The 15,533-nt window shown below is 46.2% G+C and overlaps 1 protein-coding gene and 1 long non-coding RNA gene across 2 annotated transcripts in view; both read left to right on the forward strand.

Annotated features, from left to right (window-relative positions):
* The first annotated feature begins 224 nt into the window (after positions 1-224).
* The window catches only part of LOC135812304 (uncharacterized), an 18,569-nt gene continuing 3,260 nt past the window's right edge, over positions 225-15,533 (forward strand). The window contains exons 1-3 of the mRNA XM_065325679.1: positions 225-365; positions 852-938; positions 5,010-5,123. Coding sequence (XP_065181751.1) covers positions 228-365; positions 852-938; positions 5,010-5,123 — 339 coding nt within the window. The 5' untranslated portion in view covers positions 225-227. The remainder of the gene's footprint in view (positions 366-851; positions 939-5,009; positions 5,124-15,533) is intronic.
* On the forward strand, positions 9,732-11,200 carry LOC135812303 (uncharacterized). The gene is made up of 2 exons (XR_010552780.1): positions 9,732-9,890; positions 10,567-11,200. It is a non-coding gene; the product is annotated as an uncharacterized LOC135812303 (long non-coding RNA).

Here is a 15,533-nt window from a genome sequence, read left to right on the forward strand (position 1 = left end):
CTGCAGTTGCAAGCTCATCTGAATCCGCCTCAGATGGGACACCAAGTCAGAATTCAAAGACCAAGCCAACCGAAAAGGTATTGTCTTGTTTCATGTTGAGTCTCTCCATGTTCCTTTTGATTCTGTCTCCCCACTCCCTGGGAGACCCATGTGACCAGTTTTGGCAGTTTACAAGTATACGTACAACATCAGTAGAAGTAAAATTGTGTTTGTATGTGTATGTGTGTATGTGTGTGTGTGTGTATGTGTGTGTGTGTGTGTGTGTGTGTCTGTGTCTGTGTGTGTTTGAAATCTATTATTCTCACGATGGCCTGTGGCCAATACGAGAAAAGGAATTGCAGCCACGGGGATTGGCCGTTGGGGAGGTGAGGTTGGATGTGCTTGGAGACCCGGTCAGGATATATCCTCTCTTGCACTTTTGACGTCACGCTGAGCAGCGATATCGGTCCATAGTTGGAGGGCTCGGTTTTGCTCCCCTTCTTGGGGATGGGGGTGACTGTTGCGTTCCTCCACTCTTGCGGGATAGTGCAACGTTCGAAGGAGATGTTAAAAAGGGTTGCTAGGGACGGCGCAAGTGAACTGGCTGCCTCTTTCAGTAGGCGGGCTGGTACACCTGTGTTTGTTTGTATTTGTAGATGTCGGTTGCACTTTTCTGGTCTCTAACCAAAATAGAGGGATAACTGTGCTTGCAGCAATGGCCGTCTTGTGTAGACTAGGCCATATTTGCTGCAGCATGTTCCAGTGGATTTGTGTTATGCTGGGACTAGGTACACAAACACTGATTTTCGCTATCTCTTACGATTGCTGGTACAGAAATTTACTTCATCATAATATGTCTCTGCTGTTTATAGGCCAAAGCTACTGCAGTTGCAAGCTCATCTGAATCCGCCTCGGGTGGGACACCAAGTCAGAATTCAAAGAAGAAGTCAAAGAAAAAGGTATTGCCTTGCTTAGTTTTAGGTGTCAATGTTCCTATTGATTCTCGCTCTCTTCTCCCACAGAGACCCATGTGACCACCAGTGTTGGCAGTTACCACGAATACATACAAGTATCAGTTTAAGGATGGCAATAAACAGAATCAGCTGAAACATCATGTCACGAAAGTTTTATTGAGTAGAAGTAGAAGTAAAAATAATATTATTGTGTGTGTGCGCGTTTGTGTGTGTGTGTATGTGTGTGTTTCCGTTTTCCTCATCCTCTTACGGAGGTGTTGTGAGCCCATAAGTGGGATCATTTTCAAGTCCACCCAGAGTTTTGGGGATTTCAGGGGGTGTCGGCCGTTGGACGGTTCAATAGCCAATTGAGTCATCTTTCCAAGATTCCTTATGAGTCTCTCTCCCCTCTGCCGGGGAGACCCACGTGACCAGTTTTGGCAGTGAGCAACAAGTACAAAAAAGTACAAGTGTGTGTATGTGTGTGTATATATATAATATACAGTAAAGTCGAGGATAAAAGCCGGGTTTGTATACAAGCACATCGCGGTTATAGGCCATTCACACGACGTGCAAACATTTGCACGCGTGTGATCAAGATGACACTGGCAAACCGTGATCCAGTTCACACGGTGCTGGGCAAACTTTGCAACCGTCAATGTATCCATAGTGACCCCCTGAAAATGCCGGGAAATGTTAAATTTTGAATTTTCCTTTGTTCAAGCACTGCATTTGCAGTACGCACTTTCAACAACTGACACTTTTCATGGCGTGCAAAGATAATCGCGAGCAAAGGTGCCTCGGCCAAGATAAAAAATCAGTTGCACGCGTGTGTCCAAGTTTATCGTATCCGAGTAAATATCCTTGGAAACGGTACGATAAAAGGAAGTTTGCCCGTCGTGTGAATGGCCTCTAAGAAGCCTGAAAATCAAACGGGTCAAATGCATATTAGCCTGTCGCACGTAGAAGCCTGGCTGATATGCAAGCGCGGATCGGGTAGGTCAACAGTGCATGCGCTATGTACGGTGCATAGTAAAACTGCCGCCATACCGGTAGTCAGTGGTAGATCTACACGTGTCGCGTGTAGAAGCGTGCATACAAGCCTGGCAAAAATATTAGTGGTGCATATAAGCATGGTTTGCATACAAGCCTGGTTTGCATTAAGGGGGCAGCCTGACCATAAATTTCATATGGCATTCAATAGACCAATCCCAAAAAGATTGTCTGGGTTCGAAAGGGGGCATGTCAACTGAGAGTACACTGTACAACACATACATGGCACTACCTGATCAGCATGCGGCACAGGACGTGTGTGATAGTTCGCGTGTGAATGCGAGGGTAAGTACACGGTTTTCTCGTTAGTTGCATGCAAGAGAGACGATGCGACAGAAAGCAAAGCCCTTTGTAGTTTTCTCTCTCGTACTGGTAATGGTCTGCTGTTGGAGTGGAATTGCTAAGACATAATCCTTGTTTCGCTCTTCTGTGTAGTGTGAAGAGGTCAACGAACATGTAGAGCTCACTTTGATGAAGTAGGCAAGGCTGTGAGCGCTGTGGCTCAAAGCGATAGGCCCTAAATCTTATGAGATATTTCGAGTGCTATTGTTTGTTGCGAGCGCTTCGTCTTCGATGAGTCCTGCCTCTTTCCTGGCAGCTGCCCTCCTATAGGATCAACCACGAAGTAACTGTACTCATCTGCAGCCGATCAATGTTATATTGCACAAGAATATATCGTTTTCGCCAAGCCAGTGCCCCGCCAAAGACCATCGCCGCGTCACACTGTCGGAACGAGTTCATGATGAGAAACATCATTCGCGCGAGCGTGATGAAGAACTATTTCGAAAGACAACATAGTCTTTACCCCCGGTACGACAACTATGTGCACGTCCTGCAAGGGGAGAATGTCACCAGCGACATCAACGAAGACGACGGCAGTATTTCGGAAACCTGGAGTCAGCGGAGGTCGTCAAGCTCCTCCGCGACCCGGTACATGTACAGTATAGGTGACATGTCGACACGAGCGTGCGGAAACACAGCATACACTGTAGTAATGTTGCGAGAGTTTGCGGAAGGAGTCCAAGTCGGGAAATCCATCAGCTCCAAAAGCTACCTGTAGGTGGGCGATGAGACTCCAGCTTCAGACTACAACAGTCAGGACTTGTAAATAGTTGAACTTTGTGAAGCAGCAGATCGAGAAGTTAGCTGAAATCGTAGCGGTTGCAGTATGTCGGCGCTATGTAGCTTGCATTTTTTACGGAGAGTCGATAGCCACGCGAATGTTTCTCTCCTCACCGAGAGCTATCAGGCCTCCAAACTCCGTCAGGGTCTGCCTAAGGTACCGAAGGTCCTTTGACTAGCTGCTGGCAGGACTCCATCAAATCCTTTAGCTTCAGCTCAGCGAGCAAAAGTCTCTCTCTCCTTCGCCATGAGCTGACACACACAAACTGAATACAAAACGATGCACTTCACACGTGCTGGCTTGCACGCGTGCCCCCTTTCACGAACCCAGACAATCTTTTCGGGATTGGTCTATTGATCGTAACTTTGGTGTTTCTCGAAGGATTTGAGTGAAATTTTGACCACACACTCCTGCCACTATGCTGGCCCTCTGGACATGATTTACAAGTTCTTGCGTCTCACTGACAGGCTTTCCAGGCCGGAAAAACTCAAATTTCCGGCATAGTGCCACGGTGTGCGAGCCACCCATGAGCCAAACAAATGCATTTACAATTTTTTCACATTTTCGTGCCCATTCTGTCCGTGCGCGGGACCCAAACCTATAACAAGTCCAGAAGCAGCCATGGGTGGTGGGGTAGGGCCCCTCAACGTGGCCCTGGAATCTGTCACAACGGAACGAGTGGGCGTTCTCTCACAGACTCCCACAGACCCAAGTCAATTTTTGAATTTTTTTAGGTTTAGCACGTGCTACGAGGTCGTACCTTTGTACAACATCCAGTGCTGGGACGTCCACAGCAAGCCATTTCCACAGCGCTGCACACCAAATCCAGGATACCCTCAGAAACCGTCAAAGACTACCACTCACATTCCGCTACTGCCTAGTACTGAATCCTACCTGACTTCTTGACACGACTCAAACTTGCCAAAGTCACTAAATCAACGTCAACTACAATAATCAAGCCATATATCTGCAACGTCACGAGGGTGCTGGCAAAAGTCCTGCTGCACGTGGCTTAAAAACGTGATTTTTTGGACTTGGAGCAAAATTCTGCACACTTTCGCGTGTTTCCATGATACGACAAGTTGCGCACGGTCTGCTCACATTCAAATACAGTGCTGCCAGCAAATGACAGCGTGCAACAAAAAATCTTTCCTTGCAAGGGCACATTTTAGGCCATAACTCTTGAACGGCTGGTCAGATCGGGACACAATTTTCAGAGAATTTGCAGCTATTCAAGCTCTTTCAACTGACGTAGCACTCAATATGAATTTACAAATTCGATTTTTCAGCGAATTTTGGGTAGTCTGCCACCTTAAAGCCTGATGCAGAAAGCGGCTTATATGCTTATAAGCCCGGCTTAAATCCTCGACTTTACGGTATGTGCGTGTGTGTGTGTGTGTGTGTGTGTGTGTCTGTCTGTCTGTCTGTCTGTCTGTGTGTGCTTGTATTTGTAGTTGTAGTTGTAAAGGTCAGTGGCCCCCTTTCTGGTCTCTAACCAAAATGGAAGGATAACTGTGTTTGCAGCCATGGTGGGACTAGGTACACAAACACGGGTTTTCGCTATCTCTTACGACTGCTGGTGCAGAAATTTACTTGATCATAATATGATTTAATACGGGCACAAACGTTCCCTGGTTTGCAGTAATTCCCTCTCCGTGGACGCTTCCAAAATTCCCATTCTCATGTGGCAAGGAATTATTACACTGCCTGGTCACATGCTGTAGGATGTCCTGCTGTTTTCACACTGTCTGTAACTAAGTTATACTTGGGGGACAACGAAAGGTTAGCGTTGCCAGTTGATTTACTACGGCTCTTTGGAACGGCACTCCGTAGCAACTGGTTTTCGCTATCAAGCAGCAGTACCAACCATTGGCATGATTGTGTATCTCCGCTGCTTTTAGGCTAAAGCTACAGCAGCTGCAAACACAACTCAATCATCCGTTGATAGAGGATATCATGTCCTACCTGCCATGCCAACACCAACACAGATTGCAAACATCAAGAAGCGCAGAAAGGTAGGATTGGATGAGTCTATTTTGTTTTCACTTTTACGGGAGTAGCGATTTTGGAAACGCGGTGTCATGTCTGGTGAGTCAGCACCTTGGCCGGATACGACACGCTTGCACATTTCCTCTTTTTGTCCCAGCGTACAGAAACCCTACGCCCTCAACAACAGATTGAAGACCCACATCATTGTTTTCTCGCATCACCCGAATAGACAGATGGCCTTCCTGTACGCAATACATCCAGAGTCCGGAGTTCATTGCATTTTTTTAATATGATGGATTTCATATCACGATCAGTCACCACCGCCACACCAATGTCGTTGATGCTGCAAATTCTATTGAATTGGCTGCAGTGGAGCATCCGTGTTCTAAAAATGATGGATTTCACATACAAAATGAAGTGGCTGGTGTACCCTAAAACCATTTCACCAGTTGTAGTCTTTGGGGTGCTGAGTCGAATGGCCCATGTGTTGTAGTCTTTTGGACGCTGAGTCGACTGGTTGTGGTCCAAAAAGGCTGCGATGGAACATCCGGCCCTTATTCCCAATCGAACACGGTTGAGTAAGCGGTCAAGTGCTCATGCGTACACCAGTCGCCTGGTCACCGTACCTGCAGGCTACAACTAACTTTCACACCAAGGTTCAACTCAAAGATTCAGAGGTGCAACTCGAGTGACAGGAACGTCCCCAAACAGGCTGTAAGTTGCCATGGAGACCAGGTAACTGGTATACGCATAAGCACGTGACCGCTTACTCACCCGTGTTCGATTGGAAATAAGGGCTCAAATCTGCATCACAGCCTTTTCGGGCCAAAACCAGTCAACTCAGCATCCGAAAGACCACAACATATGGGCCAATCGCGGTCATCCATGCTTTTATAAGAATGAAATGGCGCTTTTAGCGACATTTTGCATAGAAATCCCCATCTAGTAGGGCGCAGTCACCCGGTTTCGGTGGAAGTGGCGAGTTCGATTGGGAATAAAGGAGGAAGAGAGCATCTCAGCATCCTCAGTCGGACCAAGACCATTCGACTCAGCACCCCGAAGACTATATTAATCCTTTAAAGGGGCACTCCGGCTTCATTTTCGACGCCCAGTTTTCGATGCCAAGACGAAGGTAGGTGAAAGAGAAGACCCCTCGAACAAGAGCGAGTCTCCAGAAGCGATCGAGTCGAGCAGGAAGACGACTTTTGAATTTCGCCGAGTGAGCGCTGATGACGTAATGAGGGATTAGCTTGCCAGTGGAAATGCATCTGCGCACATACATTTTCACATACTTTTTGGCCAATTTTCAATCGAAGAGGAGGTTGTTTTCTATGTTCTCTCAACGTCGTGAGCGATCCCGTCTTCTATACCCTTCCAGGTACCCTGAAGGTCCTCCAGAGGAGAATTTATCTCCAGCGAAGCGTTGTTGATCCGCTAAATTCGTCTCGAGACATATTCACCCAGTGCAGTGCTGATAAATGTAGAATGTTGAATCTGTGATAATTGTCGACGATGGAGAGAGAGGTTGATAGCCGCTGTCGCAGGGAAAGTGAAGCTGCTGGAAGTCACGACGGGGAGCTTGTTAGCATCACATGTGCATCCAGACTTCAAAGCACCTTGACGGAATCGGGGAGTACTGACCATTTGTCTCGCTCTCAAGTTTAGTGAATTATATGACCAGAAAATTATTCGATCAGGATCCCTTCTACAAGATGTGTAGTACAGGTGATTTCAGAACTTGACGATATGGAGACCGACCAGTAGACCTACCAACAACGTGTACCTGCAGGAAATTCACCCAAGGCTATTGCTATCCTCTTCAGTGGCTGTTGTTTTTTAGTAAAAATATGTTCACTTCTGTCAACATACTCCTGCATGGCAGCAAGAAGGTGCGCTATGGAATTCGACGCCACAATTTTCGCCCAGCTGTGGATGAAGCATGGTCAAGTCATGGCAGTACATATACTTGAAAGAGATGAGAAATTGAAGTTCACTTGTGATGGGAAGTTTGACTGCCCCAGTGACCGAGTCAAGCATTGTCTTTTGCCGTGGCACAAATTGCTGAAGAATCCGAGATGGTCTTGGAACAATGCACATGGATACTACCAGAAATAATGGTGGCATGAACCATTGTGGAATAGGACAGCTCACGGAGAATACTGGAATAGCTCAAGTATCTCTAAGTGATTGTAAATCCTGTTCTGGCTGATAGCTTCGGCCTGCTGCGCCCGTCCATGTACAATGATGGGAACATGCATTTCTGTTTTCTACATATTTGCCGGCTACTGTACTGTGGTATTACAGTTGCAGGCCCCTTATATAAAACTATGTTCAACTCCCTCCCACATACCCACATTATAAATATGAACTAACAATTTCACTGTTGCACTCGCAGGCGGCTAGAGAGCAAAGAAACTTTGGAGCACTGTGGATACAACATTTATGGAAGGAAAAGTGGAATATTTTCTAACACATTGTTCAAATGATTATAGCACTGAATTGTTGAGATTGTGAGCACATTCCAATCAGCACTCTACATATTTTATAAGCGGTGGCAATCGTTAGGAATAGGTCGTGAGTTGTCAGAGTGCTCCAGTATATGAGAGAATGTTTTGTTTGTCTAATCGACGGCTCGTTTGAAGCCAGAGTTGTTTGAACTTGTTTCAGTCGACTTGATTCTAGATAGTAGTCGAAGGAGTACTATGAAGTACACACCACACGTAGTCCGTAAGGTATCTCGTGAGAATTCCGTCGGTACACATCAGGTATCAGCTTGGAAAGATGGCTCCTCTCTGTTTCTTGAAAGCCTGTATAATTGGACTGTGGCTCCAGCGATTCCCTTCTCAGAGCAGATACCATACCCAATACCGTCAATGCATATTGGACAGACCTGTATGCACAACAGAAATAGTGGAGGGAAATCTCTAAGCTCATGAACACGTCAGTGAAGTTTGAACTGCCGTTGTTTGTGGCCATCAGTATAAACCTATCGACTATAAGAATAATGGGCAAACAAACTTCTATAACCACAGCTGGGGCCATGGAATTATAAACTTAGGGAACTGCCAATTCTGGTCTGAGTTGCGTTCGAGGCCTGCAATTCATGATGGCTATTGTATGCTGCATTGACCCGAGATCATATTATTATAAAACTTCCATACCACATTGAAACACGCACCACTTTCGAGTACTTTGGTATCCCACACCAAATGGGCATTCGTTCTCGGGGTGGCAGGCGTCACTATTCGTTATGCCTGGGTCAGATTTCATTGACCCCAACTGTCATGAAGAATCATTTTTACTTTGACTGGATTTCAGTACAAGTTGTAGAACTGCAGAATCAATTTCGTTGTATTTGGGCAACCATTTCACTACAAACGCTCTATTTGGAAAATAGAATTTTTTTATAAAATACATGTCCAAATTCCACATATACCCAAATCGGAATACTTTATCACGTATTCAGTACTACACGGAATGTTCAGAAAACGCCAGGGAATAGGAATGTGCTAACAAGAACTCCAGGCCAGGGTACTAGCATACGAACAAAACAAGATAAAAACTCACCAGTGTACATGTACTTGTAGTAATTCATGTCGGTGTAAAATTGACGATAAGCAACGAGGCACCCTCCGATTTGGTCAAGCTGCTTTGAAGTCTGGTTGTTCAGGTGATACAAACGGGCTCCCCGTTGTTACTTCCAGCAGCTTCACTCTCCCTGCGAGAGCGGCTATCAGCCTCTCTCTCCATCGTCAACAATTATCACAGATTCAACATTCTACATTTTATCAGCACTGCACTGGGTGAATATGTCTCGAGACGAATTTAGCGGATCAACAACGCTTCGCTGGAGATAAATTCTCCTCTGGAGGACCTTCAGGGTACCTGGAAGGGTATAGAAGGCGGGATCGCTCACGACGTTGAGAGAACATAGAAAACAACCTCCTCTTCGATTGAAAATTGGCCAAAAAGTATGTGAAAATGTATGTGCGCAGATGCATTTCCACTGGCAAGCTAATCCCTCATTACGTCATCAGCGCTCGCTCGGCGAAATTCAAAAGTCGTCTTCCTGCTCGACTCGATCGCTTCTGGAGACTCGTTCTTGTTCGAGGGGTCTTCTCTTTCACCTACCTTCGTCTTGGCATCGAAAACTCGGCGTCGAAAATGAAGCCGGAGTGCCCAAAAAGGGGCACTCCGGCTTCATTTTCGACGCCGAGTTTTCGATGCCAAGACGAAGGTAGGTGAAAGAGAAGACCCCTCGAACAAGAACGAGTCTCCAGAAGCGATCGAGTCGAGCAGGAAGACGACTTTTGAATTTCGGCCGAGCGAGCGCTGATGACGTAATGAGGGATTAGCTTGCCAGTGGAAATGCATCTGCGCACATACATTTCACACACTTTTGGCCAATTTCCAATCGAAGAAGAGGTTGTTTGCTATGTTCTCCCAACGCCGTGAGCGATCCCGTCTTCTATACCCTTCCAGGTACCCTGAAGGTCCTCCAGAGGAGAATTTATCTCCATCAAAGCGTTGTTGATCCGCTAAATTCGTCTCGAGACATATTCACCCAGTGCAGTGCTGATAAATGTAGAATGTTGAATCTGTGATAATTGTCGACGATGGTGAGAGAGGCTGATAGCCACTGTCGCAGGGAGAGTGAAGCTGCTGGAAGTAACAACGGGGAGCCCCTTTGTATCACCTGAACAACCAGACTTCAAAGCAGCTTGACCAAATCGGAGGGTGCCTCGTTGCTTATCGTGAATATTACACCGACATGAATTACTACAAGTATACTGGTGAGTTTTTATCTTGTTTTGTTCGTATGCTAGTACCCTGGCCTGGAGTTCTCGTTAGCAAATTCCTATTCCCTGGCGTTTTCTAAACATTCCATGTAGGACTGAATACGTGATCAAGTATTCCGATTTGGGTAGATGTGGAATTTGGACATGTATTTTATAAAAAAAATCCTAATAGAGCGTTTGCAGAGAAATAGTTGCCCAAATACAACAAAATTTATTCTGCAGTTCTACAACTAACTTGTACTGAAATCCAGTCAAAGTAAAAATGATTCTTCATGACTGTTGGGGTCAATGAAATCTGATCCAGGCATAACGAATGTTGACGCCTGCCACCCCGGGAACGAATGCCCATTTGGTGGGGGATACCAAAGTACTCGAAAGTAGTGCGTGTTTCAATGTGGCATGGAAGTTTTATATGATCTCTGGTCAATGCAACATATGATAGCCATCATGAATTGCAGGCCTCGAACGCAACTCCGACCAGAATTTGCAGTTCCCTAAGCTAGATGCTTTATAATTCCATGGCCCCAGCTGTAGTTATAGAGGTTTTTTTGCACATTATTCTTATAGTCGATAGGTTTATACTGATTGCCACAAACAACGGCAGTTCAAACTTCACTGATGTGTTCATGAGCTGAGAGATTTCTCTCCACTATTTCTGTTGTGCACACAGGTCTGTCCAATATGCATTGACGGTATTGGGTATGGTACCTGCTCTGAGAAGGGAATCGCTGGAGCCACAGTCCAACCGTATACAGGCTTTCAAGAAACAGAGAGGAGCCATCTTTGCAAGCTGATACCTGATGTGTACGGACAGAATTCTCACGAGATACCTTACAGACTATGCCTGGTGTATACATCATAGTACTCCTTCGACTACTGTCTAGAATCAAGTCGACTGAAACAAGTTCAAACAACTCTGGCTTCAAACGAGCCGTCGATTAGACAAACAAAACATTCTCTCATATACTAGAGCACTCTGACAACTCACGACCTATTCCTAACGATTGCCACCGCTTATAAATATGTAGAGTACTGATTGGAATGTGCTCACAATCTCAACTAGTCAGTGCTATAATTATTTGAACTATGTGTTCCTTCCATAAATGTTGTATCCACATATAATCCACAGTGCTGCAAAGTTTCAGAGTTCTCAGGGTATCAAACAAAATTATTTCAAATACAGTGAAATTGTTCGTGGACATTATTATAGCGTAACTTGTAGTTCCCTGGTCCTTTTCTTTGCTATAAATTTATTCCTTTGCTCTCTAGCCGCCGGCGAGTCCAACAGTGAAATTGTTAGTTCATATTTATGTGGGTATGTGTGTGGGGGGGGGGGGGGGGGGGGTTGAACATATTTCTATATAAGGGACCTGCACAGTACAGTAGATAGCAAATAATTATGTAGAAAACAGAAATGCATGTTCCCATCATTGTACATGGACGGGCGCAGCAGGCCGAAGCTATCAGCCAGAGCAGGCTTTACAATCGCCTAGAGATACTTGAGCTATTCCAGTATTCTCCGTGAGCTGTCCCATTCCACAATGGTTCATGCCACCATTATTTCTCGTAGTATCCATGTGCATAATTCCAAGACCATCTCGGATTCTTCAGCAATTTGTGCCACGGCAAAAGACAACGCTTGACTCGGTCACTGGGGCTGTCAAACTTCCTATCACAAATGAACTTCAATTTCTCATCTGGTTCAAGTATACATGTATGTACTGCCATGACTTGACCATGCTTCATCCACAGCTGGGCGAAGATTGTGGCGTTGAATTCCATAGCGCACCTTCTTGCTGCCATGCAGGAGTATGTTGAGAGAAGTGAACACATTTTTACTAAAAAAACAACAGCCACTGAAGAGGATAGCACTAGCAATAGCCTTGGGTGAATTTCCTGCAGGTACACGTTGTTGGTAGGTCTACTGGTCGGTCTCCATATCGTCAAGTTCAGAAATCACCAGTCCTGTACTACACATCTTGTAGAAGGGATCCTGATCGAAAAAATTTCTGATCATAAAATTCACTAAACTGAGGGCGAGACAAATAGTCAGATTCCGTCTAGCTGCTTTGATCAAGTGATGCTATAGCGCTAACAAGCTCCCCGTTGTTACTTCCAGCAGCTTCACTTTCCCTGCGACAGCGGCTATCAACCTTTCTGTCCAGCGTCGACAATTATCACAGATTCAACATTCTACATTTGTCAGCACTGCACTGGGTGAATATGTCTCGAGACCAATTTAGCGGATCAACAACGCTTTGCTGGAGATAAATTCTCCTCTGGAGGACCTTCAGGGTACCTGGAAGGGTATAGAAGACGGGATCGCTCACGACGTTGAGAGAACATAGAAAACAACCTCCTCTTCGATTGAAAATTGGCCAAAAAGTGTGTGAAATGTATGTGCGCAGATGCATTTCCACTGGCAAGCTAATCCCTCATTACGTCATCAGCGCTCGCTCGGCCGAAATTCAAAGGTCGTCTTCCTGCTCGACTCGATCGCTTCTGGAGACTCGTTCTTGTTCGAGGGGTCTTCTCTTTCACCAACCTTCGTCTTGGCATCGAAAACTCGGCGTCGAAAATGAAGCCGGAGTGCCCCTTTAAGGACGGTATGACGGATATATCCGTCATGACTGTGCAGTGGATACTGCATACCCTCAAATTTTCGTAACTCGGCTTTCCCTTGCCAGAATCGGGCAATCGAAAGGTCTATCGACATTAGAATTGTCTCAGCTGTCGGCTCGAACAAATCCGAAGTCGATCCGAGGTCAAATAGTGGAGCTACGGCACTCGCAAGGTATTTTACGTCCTGCAGCAAATTTTGACTTCCGTGCGCTGTGTCATTCAAGGGATTTCCCCCTGTTGCATGACAAGCCAGGCAGGTACAGAGCAGAGTGACGTCAGGCATGAATCTGAAGCTGTCAACTGCACAAAAAAAGCAGCGCTCTACCGTGAATATTACGAAAATATCAGCAATTTTACCAAATTGGCTCAAAGTCCCGTTTTGTATCTCATCCCAGCGCTATAGCAGCAATGTAGTGGCACTGTTGCGAGTGATGATTACACCAGTGTGTTCCTCTGACCAAGAGCTTTCCAGGAAGCCCAAGATTATCAAAATCGATAAAAGGAAACGCAAGTTCTGATCCAAACTGCTTCCATACGTAGTGCATGAAGCAGTTTACCTGAATCAAGTCCGTCCTGAAAGGGTTAACGGTGGAAACTTGATTTTAGGGTATACTTCACCTTTTAAGGTGTAAGGGAGCATCTCATAAGTTCGCATTTTTTTTCTAAACGTAACGCATTTCGAAACGGGGGTAGGGGGGTAACGCCCTTTTCGAATAGAAAAATGACAGTTCGCACATTTTCTGGATTTGTACATACTGTGCATGCAGTGCATGTGCTAGATCGCTTGTTGTTGTTGTGGTTGTTGTTTTCTTTATTTGAATTCGCTAAAACCAAACGGACAGAACTGTCCAGTGACAAGGGAGCGAATGATGAGCGTCATAATCACTATGCATCAAAACATCTCAGGACAAAATGAGACAGACTATATGTATATAATATAACCTAACCAGTTGATTATATGGGAAATATAAACCTGTATACAAACCGAGGCGAAGCCGAGGTTTGTATATTGGTTTCAGGGGCGTGCTCGGCCCCCCAACTAGGGGGGTGCACGGGAGCCGAGGGGAGCCCCCCCCCCGGCAATTTTCTGCAATTTGTTTGCAACCTTTCTTGAATTTTAGAGCATATTCGCATACATTACAATTGCCTTGGATCCCAGCAGACACGACCTTTTTGAACTGGCCCTGCCTGGCAACGGCGTCTTTGTGGGTTGCCTGTGAGCCGTGTTTGTCCAGCAAAGTGGTGGCCTTTTTGAAGTTGGACATAGGTCTTGCTGTGAGCTGTCCCTGATCCGCACCACTGGGAAATAGGAGGCACGGAAGACAGAAACCCCCGTCGCATTTGGGTGAATAGACCAGCTACGTGTTGTCCTCTAGCCACTGGTGCGAAAACGACGGTTTCTGCCATCATTTCCTGTGTGGACAGGAAAGTCGTGTTTCGGCCCTGGCACAAAGTGGTGGTCGACCAAGCGACACTTCTCATCAGAGGACAACGATGACGGCAAACAGGTCCACTTTTGTGATGCAAGGTTGTAGCCTTCTCCAATGTCGTTTGGAGTGCCGCCTGAAGCGACTACATCAACCTCGTCGGGTTTATCCACCGCGGTAGACCCGGCAGCCTGGGCTACTTCTCCTGCAACCTCTTCAACTACTACCACTTCGTCTGACTCTTCACCTCTTGAAGAACCCTCATCGCCACTCGAGGAAATATTATCAGATTTTTTCGCTGCAGCAACAGCTCCCGCAGCAACAGTTGCAGAACGACCGAACGCTTCACTTAGAGTTAGCTGCGGCAGCGTGGAAGCTTTGCGCAATGACTTCAATGACGGCGGTCGATTTGACATTATGAAAAGAGCAGCTCAGTCATAGTCAGATACCCATACTTCAGGAAAGAAATCAAAGAATCCAGAGACCTGAAAGCAAGAAATCGAAACCGGGAAAGAATCCGACTGTCGCAAGGTAATGTTTATGCTGTGCACAGTGTAGATCTACGTGCAAAATTCTTGTTCGCGCTGCACGTGTACGTGTACATGAACATGATGAAGGCCGTTTGCATGTGTACGTGTCACATCCGAGGTGCAGTATTATTTTTTTCAAAACCCAGATTGAAAATTTTGGGGGGGTGCACGTGCCCCCCGTGCCCCCCGCCGAGCACGCGCCTGGGTTTATATTTCCCATATAATCAACTGAGTAGGCTATATTATGCTTATACTGAGCTGATATACAAACTCCCCTCTCCCCCACAAGGGTAGAGATTGGAATTCCAACCCACAACCATGGCTCGACGAGTCTTCCTTTCACCAACCTGTGCGGATCAAGTACAAGACTACCACGACTCTGTGCAGTACATGCAGTGCAGTGCCATCACACACTCTTTGTGACTTCAGTTTAGTACTGAAGTACTAGTTACATCGGAAGTAACAGCTATGCGCCAAGTAAGTTAGTTTGAACCTCACACTTGCACTGAGTCACAGTGCTAGTGACCGTTACCGCGCGCAGATCTTACCGCGGGCTCTGTAAAAGAACCGTTTGCTCATTAGAGACATAGACTTCGTCTCCTTTCCAAAGTAAGAGTAAAATGAATCAGCACGAGCCTGTTGAATCGACTCCCAAACGTTTCTTTAGTTCTTCTGAGGACGACCACGAATCACGATGCCATTATTCAAGCAGCAGTTTCCAAGAACACTGGCAGTGCCACGGATTATGGCTGCGCATGTTCCGTCCGCTCTGCGAGGGACGCGGAAAGGAGAACATCGATTGGAAAACCATCAGTAGTGAAGTTCCGTCGCCCCTGCTATCTGCATTCTATGTCGATGCAAAAACGCAGGAGGAGCGGCACGCGGGGCTCTTCAGCCGCACATGTCGAGTGCTGCGCTTGACAGACGGAGTGCTGAAACAGCGAAAGAAGGACAGCCTCGAACGTCAGGTGCAGCACAAGGCACCTGTTAGAAAGGACGACGTTGTATTCTTCATCGTTGACGGGAAAGAGATCCTGAAGTTGGGACCGTCGTGCATG

Source organism: Sycon ciliatum, chromosome 3 (genome assembly GCF_964019385.1).
Source record: "Sycon ciliatum chromosome 3, ocSycCili1.1, whole genome shotgun sequence".
NCBI lineage: Eukaryota > Metazoa > Porifera > Calcarea > Leucosolenida > Sycettidae > Sycon > Sycon ciliatum.